Source organism: Nelumbo lutea, chromosome 6 (genome assembly GCF_056320005.1).
Source record: "Nelumbo lutea isolate HS-2025 chromosome 6, American lotus-T2T, whole genome shotgun sequence".
Classification (NCBI taxonomy): Eukaryota; Viridiplantae; Streptophyta; class Magnoliopsida; order Proteales; family Nelumbonaceae; genus Nelumbo; species Nelumbo lutea.
Window position 1 is genome coordinate 60,034,555 of NC_142689.1, and position 15,191 is coordinate 60,049,745.

At 37.1% G+C, this 15,191-nt stretch overlaps 1 protein-coding gene across 1 annotated transcript in view; it reads right to left on the bottom strand.

Annotated features, from left to right (window-relative positions):
• Positions 1 to 14,185, bottom strand: part of LOC148849124 (squalene synthase 2-like) — a 28,909-nt gene extending 14,724 nt beyond the window's left edge. Inside the window, exons 1-6 of the mRNA XM_088948307.1 lie at positions 13,419 to 14,185; positions 13,149 to 13,191; positions 10,728 to 10,817; positions 10,389 to 10,464; positions 7,219 to 7,288; positions 18 to 161 (exon numbers count right to left, since the gene is read on the bottom strand). Coding sequence (XP_088804433.1) covers positions 18 to 161; positions 7,219 to 7,288; positions 10,389 to 10,464; positions 10,728 to 10,817; positions 13,149 to 13,191; positions 13,419 to 13,613 — 618 coding nt within the window. The 5' untranslated portion in view covers positions 13,614 to 14,185. The remainder of the gene's footprint in view (positions 1 to 17; positions 162 to 7,218; positions 7,289 to 10,388; positions 10,465 to 10,727; positions 10,818 to 13,148; positions 13,192 to 13,418) is intronic.
• Positions 14,186 to 15,191: the final 1,006 nt, after the last annotated feature.

Sequence of the window (15,191 nt, forward strand, 5' to 3'; positions counted from 1 at the left end):
GAGAAATAACAAGTTACCTGGAGAAAAAGACCCATTGAGTTTGAGAGAGAATCTGGAGCCAAATCTTCCAACTTGGAGGCATAAAAAAGCTTGGATAATCCTAATCCAACAAGCCCTGCTACATAGTGGCAGTACTCATCGTAATCATCAACAGTTTCTACCTGCAAAATAAGAAGAAATAAATTAGGGTCCTGCTTGATATGCAATTTCAACCAATGTTACGTGGACATGGACACAGAAATCAGAATCCAATGCATGTCCATGAGTCTGACTTCGTAAGACAAAAAATAGACTTGCAAACATGCCTATAAAAAATTATATTCTATTAAAATAGACCATAGATTTTCAGTTCCAGAATCATATATCTATAGGAAAGTCTAAAAGTTTATCTTTAATAGTTAGTACTTTTCTATAGAAAAAATGGCATTCATAATGTGCATCAGCTGCTCATTTATGCCAAATAAACAAATAAAAAGAAGAACCTTGTTTAGAAATATCACTCAAGAACATATGGAGTGTTGGAATCTGATACATGTTCAACATGGACAATAATGTACTCATCAAAAAAAACATGGACAGTAATGCATTTAGGAGAGACCATGCAATACTTTTGACTCTTTTATCTTACACATCTACCTACAACATGGATATACTTGTGCAGTCATTGCAGATGCAGCCCTAAGATAAGGGTGCTTCGAAAAACCTACTAGCTTCAAACTTCATAACTCATCATCATCTAAGCCTTGTCACAACTAAATGGGATCAGCTGCATCAATCCTGTTCCACTATTCTGTTCTGTTCAGTACCATATCTATTCAAAATTCACAACTATTGAATCTCAAATGTAAGAGTTGCTTCATTAAGTTGCAAATACTTGATGGTATTATGAGAATTATTTTTTTAAAACTAAAGTATTGTATTAAAGAAACCAAAATATTACATCCTTTTTTTATCAGAAACCATGAAGAGGAATTTCATTAAATTTTAAGAAAAAGATACAACAAGCAGTTGTGAACAACAAGCATGCCCAATAGAAGACACGCCACCTACAAAAGGCTGGGGAACTAGGGGTAAGGAAGCTGATGGTGGAAGGAGATTCAAAAGCTTGTTGAACCAGACTGAAAAGATTCCCTAGTACTTCAGAAATGAAGTCAAAAAGCTGAGGAGAATTACAAGGGATATGCAGCTAGTATTCCATTCGACCCCAAGGTCAGCCAATCAGTCTGGAAGATCAACTAGCAAAGCATGGGGTTGGCAGAGAACAGTGCTTCCGGGCAACTTTGTAAAGCTGAAAAGAGATTTTTTATGTTTTTTTATGCTTTTTTCTGTTTTCTGTTAATTTGTTTGGGGTAGCTGAGGCTACCTATGATCTGTACTGATTTTCTCCTTTAAATAAAAATTTCATGTTGCTGATCAAAAAAATAGGCACGCCACCCAACCCATATTACAATTTTTCCCAATACATTACCTGTCTTTGAATCCCTTGCTTAGCTAAGTTGTCTGCCAAACTGTCTGTAGATCTTCTAACCCAACACACTTGGATGTTCATGTCTTTTGACAGCCACAGAATCTTCTGAAATCATACCTTATCTGCCAAGTCACTCCCTCTCCTTTTTCCAGCCATCTCACAATTACCTTGGAATCCTCTTCAATAATCAATCTGTCAACTCCCAGTTCTTTGGCCTTCTCTACCCCCTAAGTCGCTGCCAAAAATTCTGCTTTCACCAAATCTCCATGCTCTGCCCCGTGAACCAAAAGTTTACATCAGCCCATGTACATTGAGAAGCTGTACATTGGGAATGTACGATATAGATTCTTTCATATAGATTATCAGACAAAAAGAGATTCAGTGTCAAAAAAGAGTTAAGGAGTACGCCTTCGTATGGTTTCTGTATGTAGAGCCATGAGCATAGAATGCTTTTTAAATTCCTTTTCACCAATGTCAAGTCCAAAATGCTTTTCCACTGCTGCTTAAGCCCTTGCGGCCTCCACCCTTGAAAACGAGCTAGCAGAGATTCTGGTAAGCATCCCTTCACTCCAAAGCAAGATAGAGCCAGAAACATACATGATATGAAAATTTACAGTGGATAAATAAGTGATTTGAGGATTCAGCACATTCTCCACACAAGACACATCTTTCATTATCCATGGTTTATGCCTCTTCTCAATAAGGTATCTGCTGATAAACATCTAATGCAGCTCTCCAGGCAAGAAAAGACACTTTCAATGGTACATATTTAGTCCAAATTTTGGACCAAGGGAACTCGTTGTCTTGGCAGTGAGTAATCTTGGAACACAAAGACTTAACTGTGAAGTGTCCTGACTTTTTCCGAGCCCATTTCTTTCATCTATGCCCAGAATGTTTGTTATTTCATTATGTAATAGACCCAGCAGGTTTGCCATTGGTTGAATTTCCCAAATACTTTAAGGCATTCTGAGATTATTGGGTACAATTTAAATATATTAAATATCAAGACCATTCCACAAAGAAAGGTTGTCAGGACCAGTACTGCAAACCCCAGTGAGGAAGTTAGAGATCAACCAAAGCAGTTGATCACAACCATCATTAGAGACAAGATGATTGTTATACCCTAAAACTTGACTAGGTTTAATAATGAATAGGAAAATCTGTCTGGAATTGTGAAGCACAAAACAAAAGAACATATACAGAACTGCCCCATGTGAGCAACCCTTGGCAGAGAGGGGTGAAGATGAATATGTGAGATACTATTTAATTTAAGAATACTTTTCAATATCCAAGAGAAGCATTTCCTTTCTTGTGAGCAACTTAATAATTTTGCCAGCAATAAACGTATGTCACTTGTCTTAAAAGAATCAAACATAGAGTGATGAACAAGGACAACAAAATCAATAAAGAACCTATTCATGGAGAATGGGAAATTAAGGATGCTTGTTCAATATCCAAGGGAAGGATCTTTTGCTTGCCAACAAGACAAGAACTCAATTATTTTGTTAGCAACAAGGATGCAATTGATAATATCTTAAAGTGAAGACTGATGATGCCTGTAGTGTCATGGAGAGGTTACATGGTGTGACACTGCTCCTAATACAAAGCAATGGAATTATTAATCTAAAGTGTTAATACCTCATGTGCTTGGAGACCATGAGGGGTGTATATATATATATATATATATATATATATTGATAGATAAAATTCAAATGATTTCATTAGAAGCAAATGATAAAAAGTTCGTTACAAGCATCCCAAAATGAGGCGCGAGGTGCAGCCTCACTCATTGATACAGAAACATCATAAATTTACAATTGGGCCCAGTACAACTGTTCCCTAGTTACCCGTTGTTTAGCTAGAGAATCAGCAAAAGCATTTGCCTCCCTCCCCACCCCAATTGGGCCCAGTACAACTGTATAGTTACCTCCATCTGCTGAGTTAACCATTTAAATTTCTTCAATTCATTTCTGTAAGCCCAGATCACTGAATTTGGGTTTTTTAACCAACCCACCACCACCTTGGAATCTGATGTGGACGCGTATTGGGAGCAGCAGCAGCAATGATCTGGTGTTCTCATCCTATCCAATTCGGCAGCAACAGTCTTATCTAGTCAGCAGATTAGATTAAACTATCTTGTTATTCTTATCTTATTAAGTTAGTAGATTAGATTATCTTATCCTATTAGATTATAATTAAGAGAGACTTATCTTATTAGATTAGGATTAAGAGAGACTTATCTTATTAGATTAGGATTAAGAGAGACTAATCTTATCTTATCAGTCTTATCTTATCAAGATAGAGTTGGAGATCACCCTATTCAGCAAGGAGTCTCCCTAAGAGCAGGACTCTTGTAATCTCTTATTTAAGGAGCCACTATTATTGAATAAAGGCATCCAGATTTTCAGTCAAAGAGAAGAGTAAAGGAGAGTTAGGGTGATCTCTTGGACAAATCACCCCTTAGGTCGCCATGATAGGGTCTGCACGAAAAGGGAGGGGCAAGGGGAAACTAGAGGTTCTCCCCGTGGACCAACCCGTGACGAGATCCTACACCCGGGCCCATAACAGAATCCCCTTCTATCACCAAATTTTCCAAACCTAACTCTGCAATCTATACACCTTGTAGGGCTGTGTATAATTCTGCCTTTAAAGAATCGCCATTCCCCACTAGTCCTGAGAAGAGTGCTCTTAAGTTTCCTTGTCTTTGATGACCCCTCCTATTCCAATTGGGCCTAGGTTACCTTGACTACTCCCACCGAAGTTTAATTTTAGAAATCCTTCAACGGGAGGAGCCCAAACCAACCTTGCTTTAACCTTCTGCATTGAGCTAGAAGCCACTAGTGGCCAATTCCTCCAAATATCATCAAATGTGAAATTTTTTAATAGTTCCACTGTTTGTAGCCAGTGTATAACCCTAGTCATTACACACTCCACAAATTGTCATTTGCTCCTTTCTTTCTCTTGGAAAATTCCGGCATTTCCTTCTTCCCTCAAGGTCCATACTACTGCTGCTCTAGTGTACCTCCACATTACTCTTCCCCTCTTCTTCAGTAACACAAAGGTAGATGGGTCAAACAGCATTTTTATCTCCGTTGGCATATTCGGATATTCCACCTGCACCCAAACAAAGACAAAAACCAATCCCATATATCTTTAGGAAATGAATAGGAAATTAGTAAATGGTAACAAGATTCACCATTAGATTTGCATAGAGTGCACCAATTCGGGGAAATCACAAAAACGACCTCTTCTTTTGCAAATAATCTAGACTGTTAATTTTCCCAAGAGCCACTTCCCAACAGAAGACCTGAATTTTAGGGGGAATCAACAGAAACCACACTTCTTTCCAAGGAAAGGACAAAGAGAAAGAGGATTGACAAAGACCTTCAAAAAGGAGGCACAAGAAAAGGAACCTTTAGAACTTGGGAACCAAATTCTTCTATCTAGACAAGAAAGCTCTAAGCAAACACTATCAAACAAGTTGCTTCCTCATCCCTCAAACCCCTACGAAATCCAAGATCCCAATTAAGACTCAAAGGCAAAGAAGAAAGAACCAAAAAATTTGAAATGACCTTATTTTTATACAACGAAATAGAATACAAAGAAGGAAAAACCTCCTTTAAAGGCCAGCCACCAAACCACCAGCCACCAAACCAAGTGTCTTCCCAGAAACGAATTAAATTCCCTGAGCCAACATCATACCTGATGTACCTGAGAAACTAAGGGAGGAGGCTATGAATTGCTTTTCAAGGTGCTTCCAATGTAGCCCTACGCGATACACCAGCGTCCCAGCCATTCTCCAATCTACCATGTATACTTGCCACTACTTCAACCCACAAACTTTCTCTCTCAAGAGGCCATCTCCATAACCATTTCCCTAATAGAGCTGTATTCTTCTTCCTTACATTCCCTAGACCTAAACCACCTTCTTCCTTTCTTTTACACACAACCTCCCACTTTATTAAGTGAGCATGAGAGGTATATTCATAGCACTAAAAGGAATAGGAAGAAATACTAATCATGATGTCCATTCTAACCATCAATTACTGATAGAATACAAATTGGTATACTTTTTTTTTATTTCTTTTGAAGGGCTACACAATGGGGGGTAGACCATCCCCCAACCCATACCCCGCCCCCCCCAAAATCCAGGTGCAGGCAGGATTTGATCCCAAGTCTCTGCTACGACCAACAGGAGACCTACCAACCAGCTAGTTGGTACCTTTGCTACAAATTGATATACTTCACAAGATGACAGTGAAGCCAGTGAAAAGGGAACTAAGTTGTACCATATGATGAGGTGGTTCGAAAGAAAATCCATAACCACAACCTTTTAAAATGAAAATTTGTTAAGTCATCAATTTGAGATATTCAAGTACTAGGGCTTTAATAACTGAAATTTGGGTAAGTTAAGACCTTTATTTTACCAGTGGAGAGTTATAACCAAAATAACTTGCAAGTCATCAGTTTGGGATGTGAGGAGTTATCTGGTACAGGTTGACAGATTCTAGAAAGGCTAAGGAAATATTAAAAAGGGCGGACATTGAAGCAACAAGAGATCTGAGGATTCACACAATATAGCAAAGTATATGGACCTTGATAGGGTGCAATGGGAAAACGGTATTTCTGTAGCTAACTCCAAATAATTGTGAAAAGGCTTTATTGAATTGGGTTGAATTGATTAGGATTTTCTTTAGGTAATTCTTTGGTGGTCAAAGTGTTGCAAAATTTCTGAAGCAAGTCTTGGATATAATAAGTTAATTTTTTATCAGTAATGTAACTGTATCATATTAAAATGAGAGGAAATATATGCACTCTACAAGATATAACCATAAGGGAGAGGAGGTAAATAAAATGTGAAGGATAAGCCTCAACCCCAAGATTGAGGGAAGCCAAAACACCTCAAGGAAAAAAACAATCTAGGCATGGATGTATCAAAGCACAGAAGAAAAGAACCACCCAAAAATAAAGACCACCTAGAGAACCCCCAAATGTTAGCATCACTCACAAAGACCAAGAAAATACCAACCAATACCCAAAACCTGTTCATCCTAACAACTCGATTAAAGAACCTTCCTGGATCATCTAGTACTGCCTTAAGAAAGACCCCAGACATTCAAATTATAGAGCAGCAGAATTTCCCATCTACACCCTCTCCCTCCCTTTGTTTGCATTGCCTTTACCCCATCTTACCTTTGACGCCTTTCTTCCTTTTCTTGAAACTGATTCTTCTAAATTCTCCCATGGCAATATGGTTACCCATGTTTCTACACTGTCCTCTTCCATATTGTCAGTAGCTTCCATAATTTGTTCCTTCCCCTCAGTCAAATATTGGATGCTTCTAAATTGTTAGCTTGGTCTAGCTGCCCTATATCATCTAACATCTTAAAATATCAAGCAGCTCTTGCATCTTCCCCAAGAAAAGAACCCCAACATTTTTGCTAAATGCCACCTGTTGATGTCCCAGATTCTCTTTTCTAGTGTCTATTCTTCTAATCCTGTGAACACTATATCTGGTAGAAACCAAGGTTTTGTCAGCTAACTACATGTCTAGTTAACTAAATTACTAGATAACTCTGATAGCAAATCTACTTATTCAGGTAGACCATGTCTACCTCATTGAAATCATTGAAAGCAAGAATTACAATGTCATAAAATTATCAACCAAAGCAACAGAAAAAAATATCCTTTTAATATATGCATCCCTTATGGTTAAATTTTACAAGATGTGTTACAAGTACATAACAAACCTCCTTGCATATAAATTTTGCCATTCCTGCACCCATCCTTTTGGTGATATCTTCAATTGCCTCTTGATAACTGCATAGTCATTCAAACAGAAATAAAAATTATTATATAACTAATGCAGGAGCTGAAGAATCAAATTTGGAATTTTCTTAAATTTTCTATATTTTTGTATATTTGGGAATATCGGTATTTTTGTCATTTTAACTAGTCCTGTGTGGGGCCTAGGCTACATCATCTTGTTCATCTAGTTTAGTAGGGCTATTGTGTTTCTTGGTGCACAAGACAAGGAGTGGCATTTTTGTAACTATGGTGAACAGTTTTCCGGGCCACACAAGTCACTTTATAAATTGTCTTCTCTTCCTTTTGAAGCTAATGAATGAATGAAGATTTCTTTAGAGCTCTTGGTATCAGAGCTAATGGTTAGTCACCATGTTTTCACAAAGTGACCAATTCAATGGGTCTAGGTATCATTTAAACAATCTCATGGGTTTAGAATCAATGATGATAGGGTTTTTGAACCATATGAAAGGTCTATGGTTGATTTACTTGAGAAATTGGTGAAAGAAAGTAGATCTAGTAATGCCGGCTATAGGAGTAAGGTTTTCAAGAATGTTAGAAGAGAAAGGGAAGTGCCTAATTTCAAGGGAGATGAAGACTGCCAAGCATTCTTTGATTGGGATGCTATACTAGAAGATTATTTCGATTGAAAAGACATCTCTGAAAAACAAAGATTTAAATTTGCACGCATGAAGCTCGTTGGTATTGCTAAAGTATGGTGGAAAACTCTTGAGCAGTGACTAGAAAATAGAAGTGAATATCCTATTACCACATGGGCAGAGATGAAGAGGTATACATTTCAAAATACTTCCAATGATGATTTATATGTGGAGTTAACTAATCACAAGCAAGGTATGCTATGTGTAGTTCAATATATGCATGAGTTTAATGAATTATATATTAGATGTGACATTACAGAAAGTGAAAGGCACAAATCAGTTCATTTCATGAATGGACTAATGGGTGATATCAAGAATGAATTGTCTACAATTCAGATTTATGACTTAGATCATGCCTTTGAATTGGTTCTCAAGATAGAGAAGAAGCAGTTGGTTACAACAAAGAATTTGAAGCCAATGAGAAGAAAGTAAAAAGGTGAAGAGAAAGAAGATGATTTCTTGCATGTTGATGCCCCCATCCCAGAGCTAAAGTTGTGAATGAGGAATTTCAACCTATAGAAGTTATAAACATTGAAGATCAAAATGGTGTGGGCCAAGAAAAGATTAGAATTGTTGAAGAATAAACTTCCAACACCCATGGTCAACTTGAGGTTAATGATCAAGAAGAGATAGAAGTGGAGAAAGTTGAAGAAATTCAGGTGCAAGATGCAAACGAGTTGGTTGTAGTAGATGATAGTAAGGAAGTAAGTCTTGACTTTACCTTACAAGTTCAACTAGAACCAGTTCAAGAATTACAAGTTGACATAGTACAAGTTCCACCAACATCAACAACGGCAGAAGTTCAATAGTTTGCTGAAGAACCAAGGGGAGCTAAACACATAGAGATGGAGATTTCTCAACTAGAGATTGAAGGAAAAGTTCCAAATGCTGCAGTTGAGATTTTGGATATGAAAGTTCATAGGGATAAGCAAGGGGAAGATTCATCACAAGATAGGCCGATTGGTGATGTAAGTGGTCAAGAAGCTAATGTTATTGATTATTTAACAATGAAGGTTATGGAAGGCAGTATTTCAGACATACATTGCTTTGAAGATCCGTTTATAGCTATGTGTTTGGCATCTACTCTACAGTCCAAGTATGTTGAAGTAGCTATTGGAATTACTACATTTGTCATCGAGGTACATCAACTTTTCATCCTCAAGTTCTTCAAAACTCAATGACAAGTTTTTTTTGAACCAGGGGAAAATAATGCAGGAGCTGAAGAATTAAATTTGGAATTTTCTTAAATTTTCTGTATTTTTGTATATTTGGGTATGGGTATTTTCGTCATTTTAACTAGTCCTGTGTGAGGCCTGGGCTATAACATCTTGCTCATATAGTTTAGTAGGGCTATCTTTCAATTTTCAGTTTATTTGCATTATTAGATAGAAAGTTATTGTGTTTATTGATGTATAAGATAAGGAGTGGCATTCTTGTAATTATGGTGAACAGTATTCCCGGCCACACAAGTCACTCTATAAATAGATGTATTCTCTTCCTTTAGAAGCTAACAAATGAATGAATATTTCTTTAGAGCTCTCTTGCAAGTTTGCTTTATGGAATGATTCCTACAAACCCTAAAGTGATTCTAGGACCCTTGGAGACTTGGAGTGATTCCTTGGGATTTCTCTCTCTTTCCTCTTCCTCTACCCTTTCTCCCCCCCCCCCCCTCTCTCTCTCTCTTCCTCTCTTTCTGTCTTGTGATAGTTTGCTCCAGCCCTACTGCATCGGTAACTAAAACCAAAAATAGAAAAAGATATGTGAGTTTAATTAATAGAATAAAAAAGGAAATGTATTAGAAAGATTGTGGAATGACAAGAGGTCCTTCTGCCAGCAGTCAACAATTTAGAATATTAGATTGTTACATATATTTAAGAGCCTAGTCAAGTGAAGCAAGCTTTAATAATTGACATTATTCCCACAAGCCTGCTGAAACTAATCCCTCTAACAGTTGAGAGAAAAACTTTTTTTCCTTTTTCTTAGAAAAACCACTCCTCTTTCCTTTCCTTTTCTCTTTTAGTCTTTAGTTACTCATTGGGAAAAAAGAATATATGTGTGTGTGATATAGATTAGGGATAACATCACTCCCTACCCCTAGGTTTATTGTTAATTGATTGCATTTGAACAGGAGTTTAACTCCCACCCTCTGGAAAAAAGATACAAAAATATTATGTACATGCGTACACAATATAAATTCCACCATGTGATTTTCTTTCTTCATCAGATTCCTCAACCTTTTACTTACCAAAATCTAAACATGAAGCTTCTATTGAGTTTCTTTCCAAGCCTAAATTTATATTCTAGAATCATTTCATACAAATTCTAAAAGAAAATCTCTAATCAGTTAGAAACAAACATATGAACTTGATCAGTTCACATGAGCAATGAATATGCGGACAATTGGAATGGATACTAATATCTGTATATGCTCCACAAGAATGTATTTCAGTATTGACCTTCTCCCAAGCTCTAGAAAAGCAGTTGAAACAAGATGAAACTGGTCCATTAGAACTTTGTAGTCCTTTGTACCACCTAAACACAAAACCATCACCATGATTAGTATGTGCCAACACCATGTACCCCTGCTTCTTTGAATAATTTCTAGGCATATCTTTTTACTCATACTAATAAGTTCTTTAATCTAATTGCTGACCCAAAAAGAAAAAAGAAAAAGAAAGGGAAAAAAGATTTTACATATGATGATAACAAGATTCCATAATATGTAATTCAGGGAAGACAACAAAAAGAAATAGAATAAAAAGGAAACACTACAACAAGTTTTTTCAAACACTCACATGAGAAATGCCAGTCACCATCATATATATGTTGATGAAAATTTTTCAGAATAGGTACTTTGATATCAGAAGCTATGCTTGTATCATCCTCTGCAAACCGACAACCAAGTTACAGAATTAGGTGGAAAGGTACGCATTTATTCAAACAGTACTATATGTCAGAGAAACAAACAAAAATAGAAAACAATCACAAAACTGCAAGCATTACTTCATCATATGAATCTAGTCAAGCTATAGTCAAGCTATAAGTTCATAGTTTCAGATATTTTGAAATGAAACCAATTTATAAGCAGAGGCCCCATCTATCTATCTATCTATCTATCTATATATATATAAAGAGATTTAATTCAGCATAATTGGCAATAGTAAACAATCAAGTTGCACACCTGTTAATCTGTTGGTATATTAACAAGATCGATTGTATATATATATATATATAAAGAGATTTAATTCAGCATAATTGGCAATATTAAACAATCAAGTTGCACATCTGTTAATCTGTTGGTATATTAACAAGATCGATTCCTTGATCTCATGCTGACAAAGTAGCAATGCCCCCCCCAAATCCCCCAGTGAATATCTCATTAAGCTTAACTTAGATTGGTGTTTCCTTGGTAATTTTAGGCATTTTGGGATTAGAATGTACGGAGACAGTCGTGGAGCTTTGATATTGGCTACTCTGGTTCTGTGGGTGATAAAGATTCAGGAAGAGAGCGGCTACTATCCCTCCTATAGGACCTTCTATCCATGGACTCTGATGCCTGATGACTCTGAATGATTCCTAGATAGTTGCTGAATCAACTTGGACAGATGACCAAATTACTCGTGGGTCTGTGGAACACTGGACCATCTCTTTAGGATGGTGAGATCATTGGGAGTCAAGCCATACTCCTTGTTCAACTGGACCCTTAGATTTTCTTTTTTTTTTTTCTTTTTTGAGAAAAGGTAAGGTGTTGTATTGATATCCACTATTAAAATACAAGTGAGCCTTATAGGCACTATGTACAACCAGGAACTATACATCACTAGGGCCAAAAAAATCACACCCCTGCCAATAGAGGATGGCTCAGTTGGTATGTTAGGTGGTTCGATCCAGCATAGATGCGGATTTGATTCCCACAACCACCAACAGGAAGGGGGGTTATTAGTGATGTGTGTCACCAAAAAAAAAATCATGCCCCTAAATCAAAACCCAAGACCCCTTCCAAAGGGAAATACTCCAGTGAAGCTTTACATACTAGCAAAATAAAATACTGGGTTCAAAAAACTGATGATGAGGTAGACTTCTGAACTGCTCATGGACAAACAATCAAGAGTGTATAGTTGTTGTAGCCCAATGCAACACTAATACATCATCATCAGAGCTCCTCTTGGACTCAAAAACACTATAGTTCCCTTCCAAATAATCCAGCTGATTACTAGGGGAATCATACCTACAGATCTTTACCCCTCTTGTTAAGCCCCACCAGCTTCCAAACTTTTAGCAGGTCGCACAAACTCCTTGGAAGACACCAGCTGACATTAAGAAGCTTACATAAATGGTTGAAAAGCAAAACCATGACCTTACAATTCAGGATCAAATGATCCACTGATTCTTCTACCTGACCGAACATTGAACATTCCAGATATTCCAACCCCATGCCCCTTCTAGCTAGCTGGACATTAGTTAGCCACTTCCCATTCACAGCAGATCGCACCAAGAAGCAACTTTAGTAGGGACAAGGGAAAACCAAATCTCATTCCATAGAATTTTTTTTTTATTATTTTGATCAATAACCTTCAGCAGAAAATTAGACTCCCTCCCTTCAGAGAGGTTCTTGTAGAAAGACTTGACTGTAAGTTTTCCATCCTCAAACAACTTCCAAATTCTTTTATCAGACTGGTTAGGGGGATGTTTATACTCTTGAAGCTGTAGCAGCAATCCAGTCAAGTCTTCAATCTCCCAATCATTCAACTACCTCCTAAACCTTGGGCACCATAATCCTTCTCTGCTCATCCCAAGGGTCAGCCACCTGGTACTCCTGTCTTCTGCCACTAAAAGTAGGGATGCATATTTTCCAATTCAACTGGACCCTTGGATTTACCAACTCAGGGACACATTTTTGCTAGAGGGGGTGAGGAAACAATCATTGCATCAGGATTCCTCTGTACTGAAATAAGGTCAATGATCTGTACCTCATGTATTTCTTGTATTTGGAGCCTATTTGTTTTCCCTTTTGGTTTGAGATCCTCTTTCTTTTTCTTTTTTTTCTTTTACCTTTCTGCTCTTATTCATAAAATTTTTGTTGCAGATCAAATGAAAAGAATCGAGCATGCCACATCTGACAAACCAGAATGAATTATTTAAAAAATAAAAAAAAGATTACCATAATAGAGAAGATCACAGCATTTACACAAAGACCAAGAATAATGGGAACTAACCAACAGTATCAAGGGCTCTCAGAACCAAATAGAAAATGCATACCTGAAAAGAGGAAATAAGAAATCAAATGAACGGCCTAAGCATTATAAAGGTAGGAACGAATCTAGATAAGAAGAAAATGCAATAAGAAAGAAGAATAATTAAATATATGCTATCCTAGAGATTTTACATCTACGGGAACTAATTCAAAAAGCAAACACACAAAAGAAGAAAAATAACTTCTAGAACAATAATGACAATTAGAGTGCGAGGAGTGAAGTGTAGCTTACAGCGTTGCGGAGCTCAGGACCGAGCTGTTGAATAACAAGAGAAAAGCTGCGAGAAACCTTATGAAGCATCTTATAGCAAAAGCCCCAGTGTGGTTCAGGTGGAATCTGCTTCCCCAGGTTCCTTGCAGCCATCTTCAGTTTGAAAAGTGGGTAGATATCATCTGGGTGCTTCAGAATTGTCCCCAAGCTCCCCATTTCTTCCTCGCTTGTGCTTTCAATCGAATCCGGAAGAAAAAACCAAAACAGGAAGAGGGAGAAACAAAAGGAAGCACAGAGCAGATCACTTCGCCTTTGCGATGGCCGGCAACTACAATTGGTCTTACAGGGTATAGGATGAGGGAGAAACAAAAGGAAGCACAGAGAAGATCCCCTCGCCTTTGCGATGGGCAACTGCAATTGGTCTTACAGGGTATGAAAAGAAGAACGAAGTACCATTTTATTTAAGTCTTGAGTCTACCAACCCTGGCGAGCTTGGCGTGAATAGCGCTCTGTGGAGTAAATCCGGATTCATGGCAATGACGATGGCAAACCACAACTGGCTGGAATGGTTAAAAACAAAGAACATGCTTACATAAATCGGATTTGGCCCAACGCGCTTTACAACCAACCTCTCACATCACATCGCAGCGCTGCATTGAGAATATCTTCTCATGAATAACAAAATCATGTACGGGAGATATAATCGGTTACAGTGGAAAAACAGCATCCGTTGCTCTCGGCCATCAGGACTTTGAATATTGACAAGATGACAGAAATATAATGGTTTCATTTGTTTGCTCTTTCTCTTTGTTTTTTAGTGACTTTTGAGTTCCCAGCAGCCGAGGGCACCTAAGTCCTCAACTCAAAGTCCAAGAACTCCGACTAAATCCGGCCCACACTTTTTTTCAAACCCAATTGTTTTATGTAACCTAACTTGTAGGAAATTGACTTAATCTATTCTTTATAAATTATCTTTTTAAGTATTTTAGGTTTTTTTATAATTGACTAAATCTTTCTCTATCGTTAATCAAATAGCCTGGCCCAGCCCGGCCCGTTCTAAATCGGGTTTGAACATAATTTTAGGCCCCAAGTTTGGGCTTAGGCTTAAAATATAAATAATAAAAAATATATTTTTATTTAATATAAAATATATACAATACTTTTTCTTTGTACTTCTTCTTTTATAGTGAGATTTTTATTATTTTTGAGTTTTAGGGGGTTTTAATATAAATAAAACACTTTTTTATTTATAAAAAAGAAAAAAATGTTTTCAAATTTCTAGCCAGGACGTTGGCCTGATGGTCGGGCTGGGCTCAAGCTCGGGTCTGAATGTATTCTATTAAATACATAAACAAAGCCCCTCCGGCCTATGAACATGTCTAATAAAATCTGTTCACATATGGCATTATGTGACTCATATAATTTTCTTAAATTCCAATAATACCCTTTTATAGTCAAAATGCCAACAAAGTCATAAGCACTTAGTGCATAGCAATACTCACAAATGTCAAAACCAACGACCATTGATGGCTACCCAACATCAACCTAGCTACTCAACGACCATCACATCAATAGAAGGATAGGAGTGCTACCCAACATTAATAGTAGGGAAATATAACATCAACGACAATGAACACCGATGGAATTATTGTTTTTAGGTAATATACTTGGTTCAAAAAAGGGAAATGCCTCCATTGCACATACTAATAAGTTCTTTAAAAATTTACCTTATAAATAGTATTTATTATTGGTATCTATTAAATTCCAATAATACCCTTTTTATAGTCAAAATGC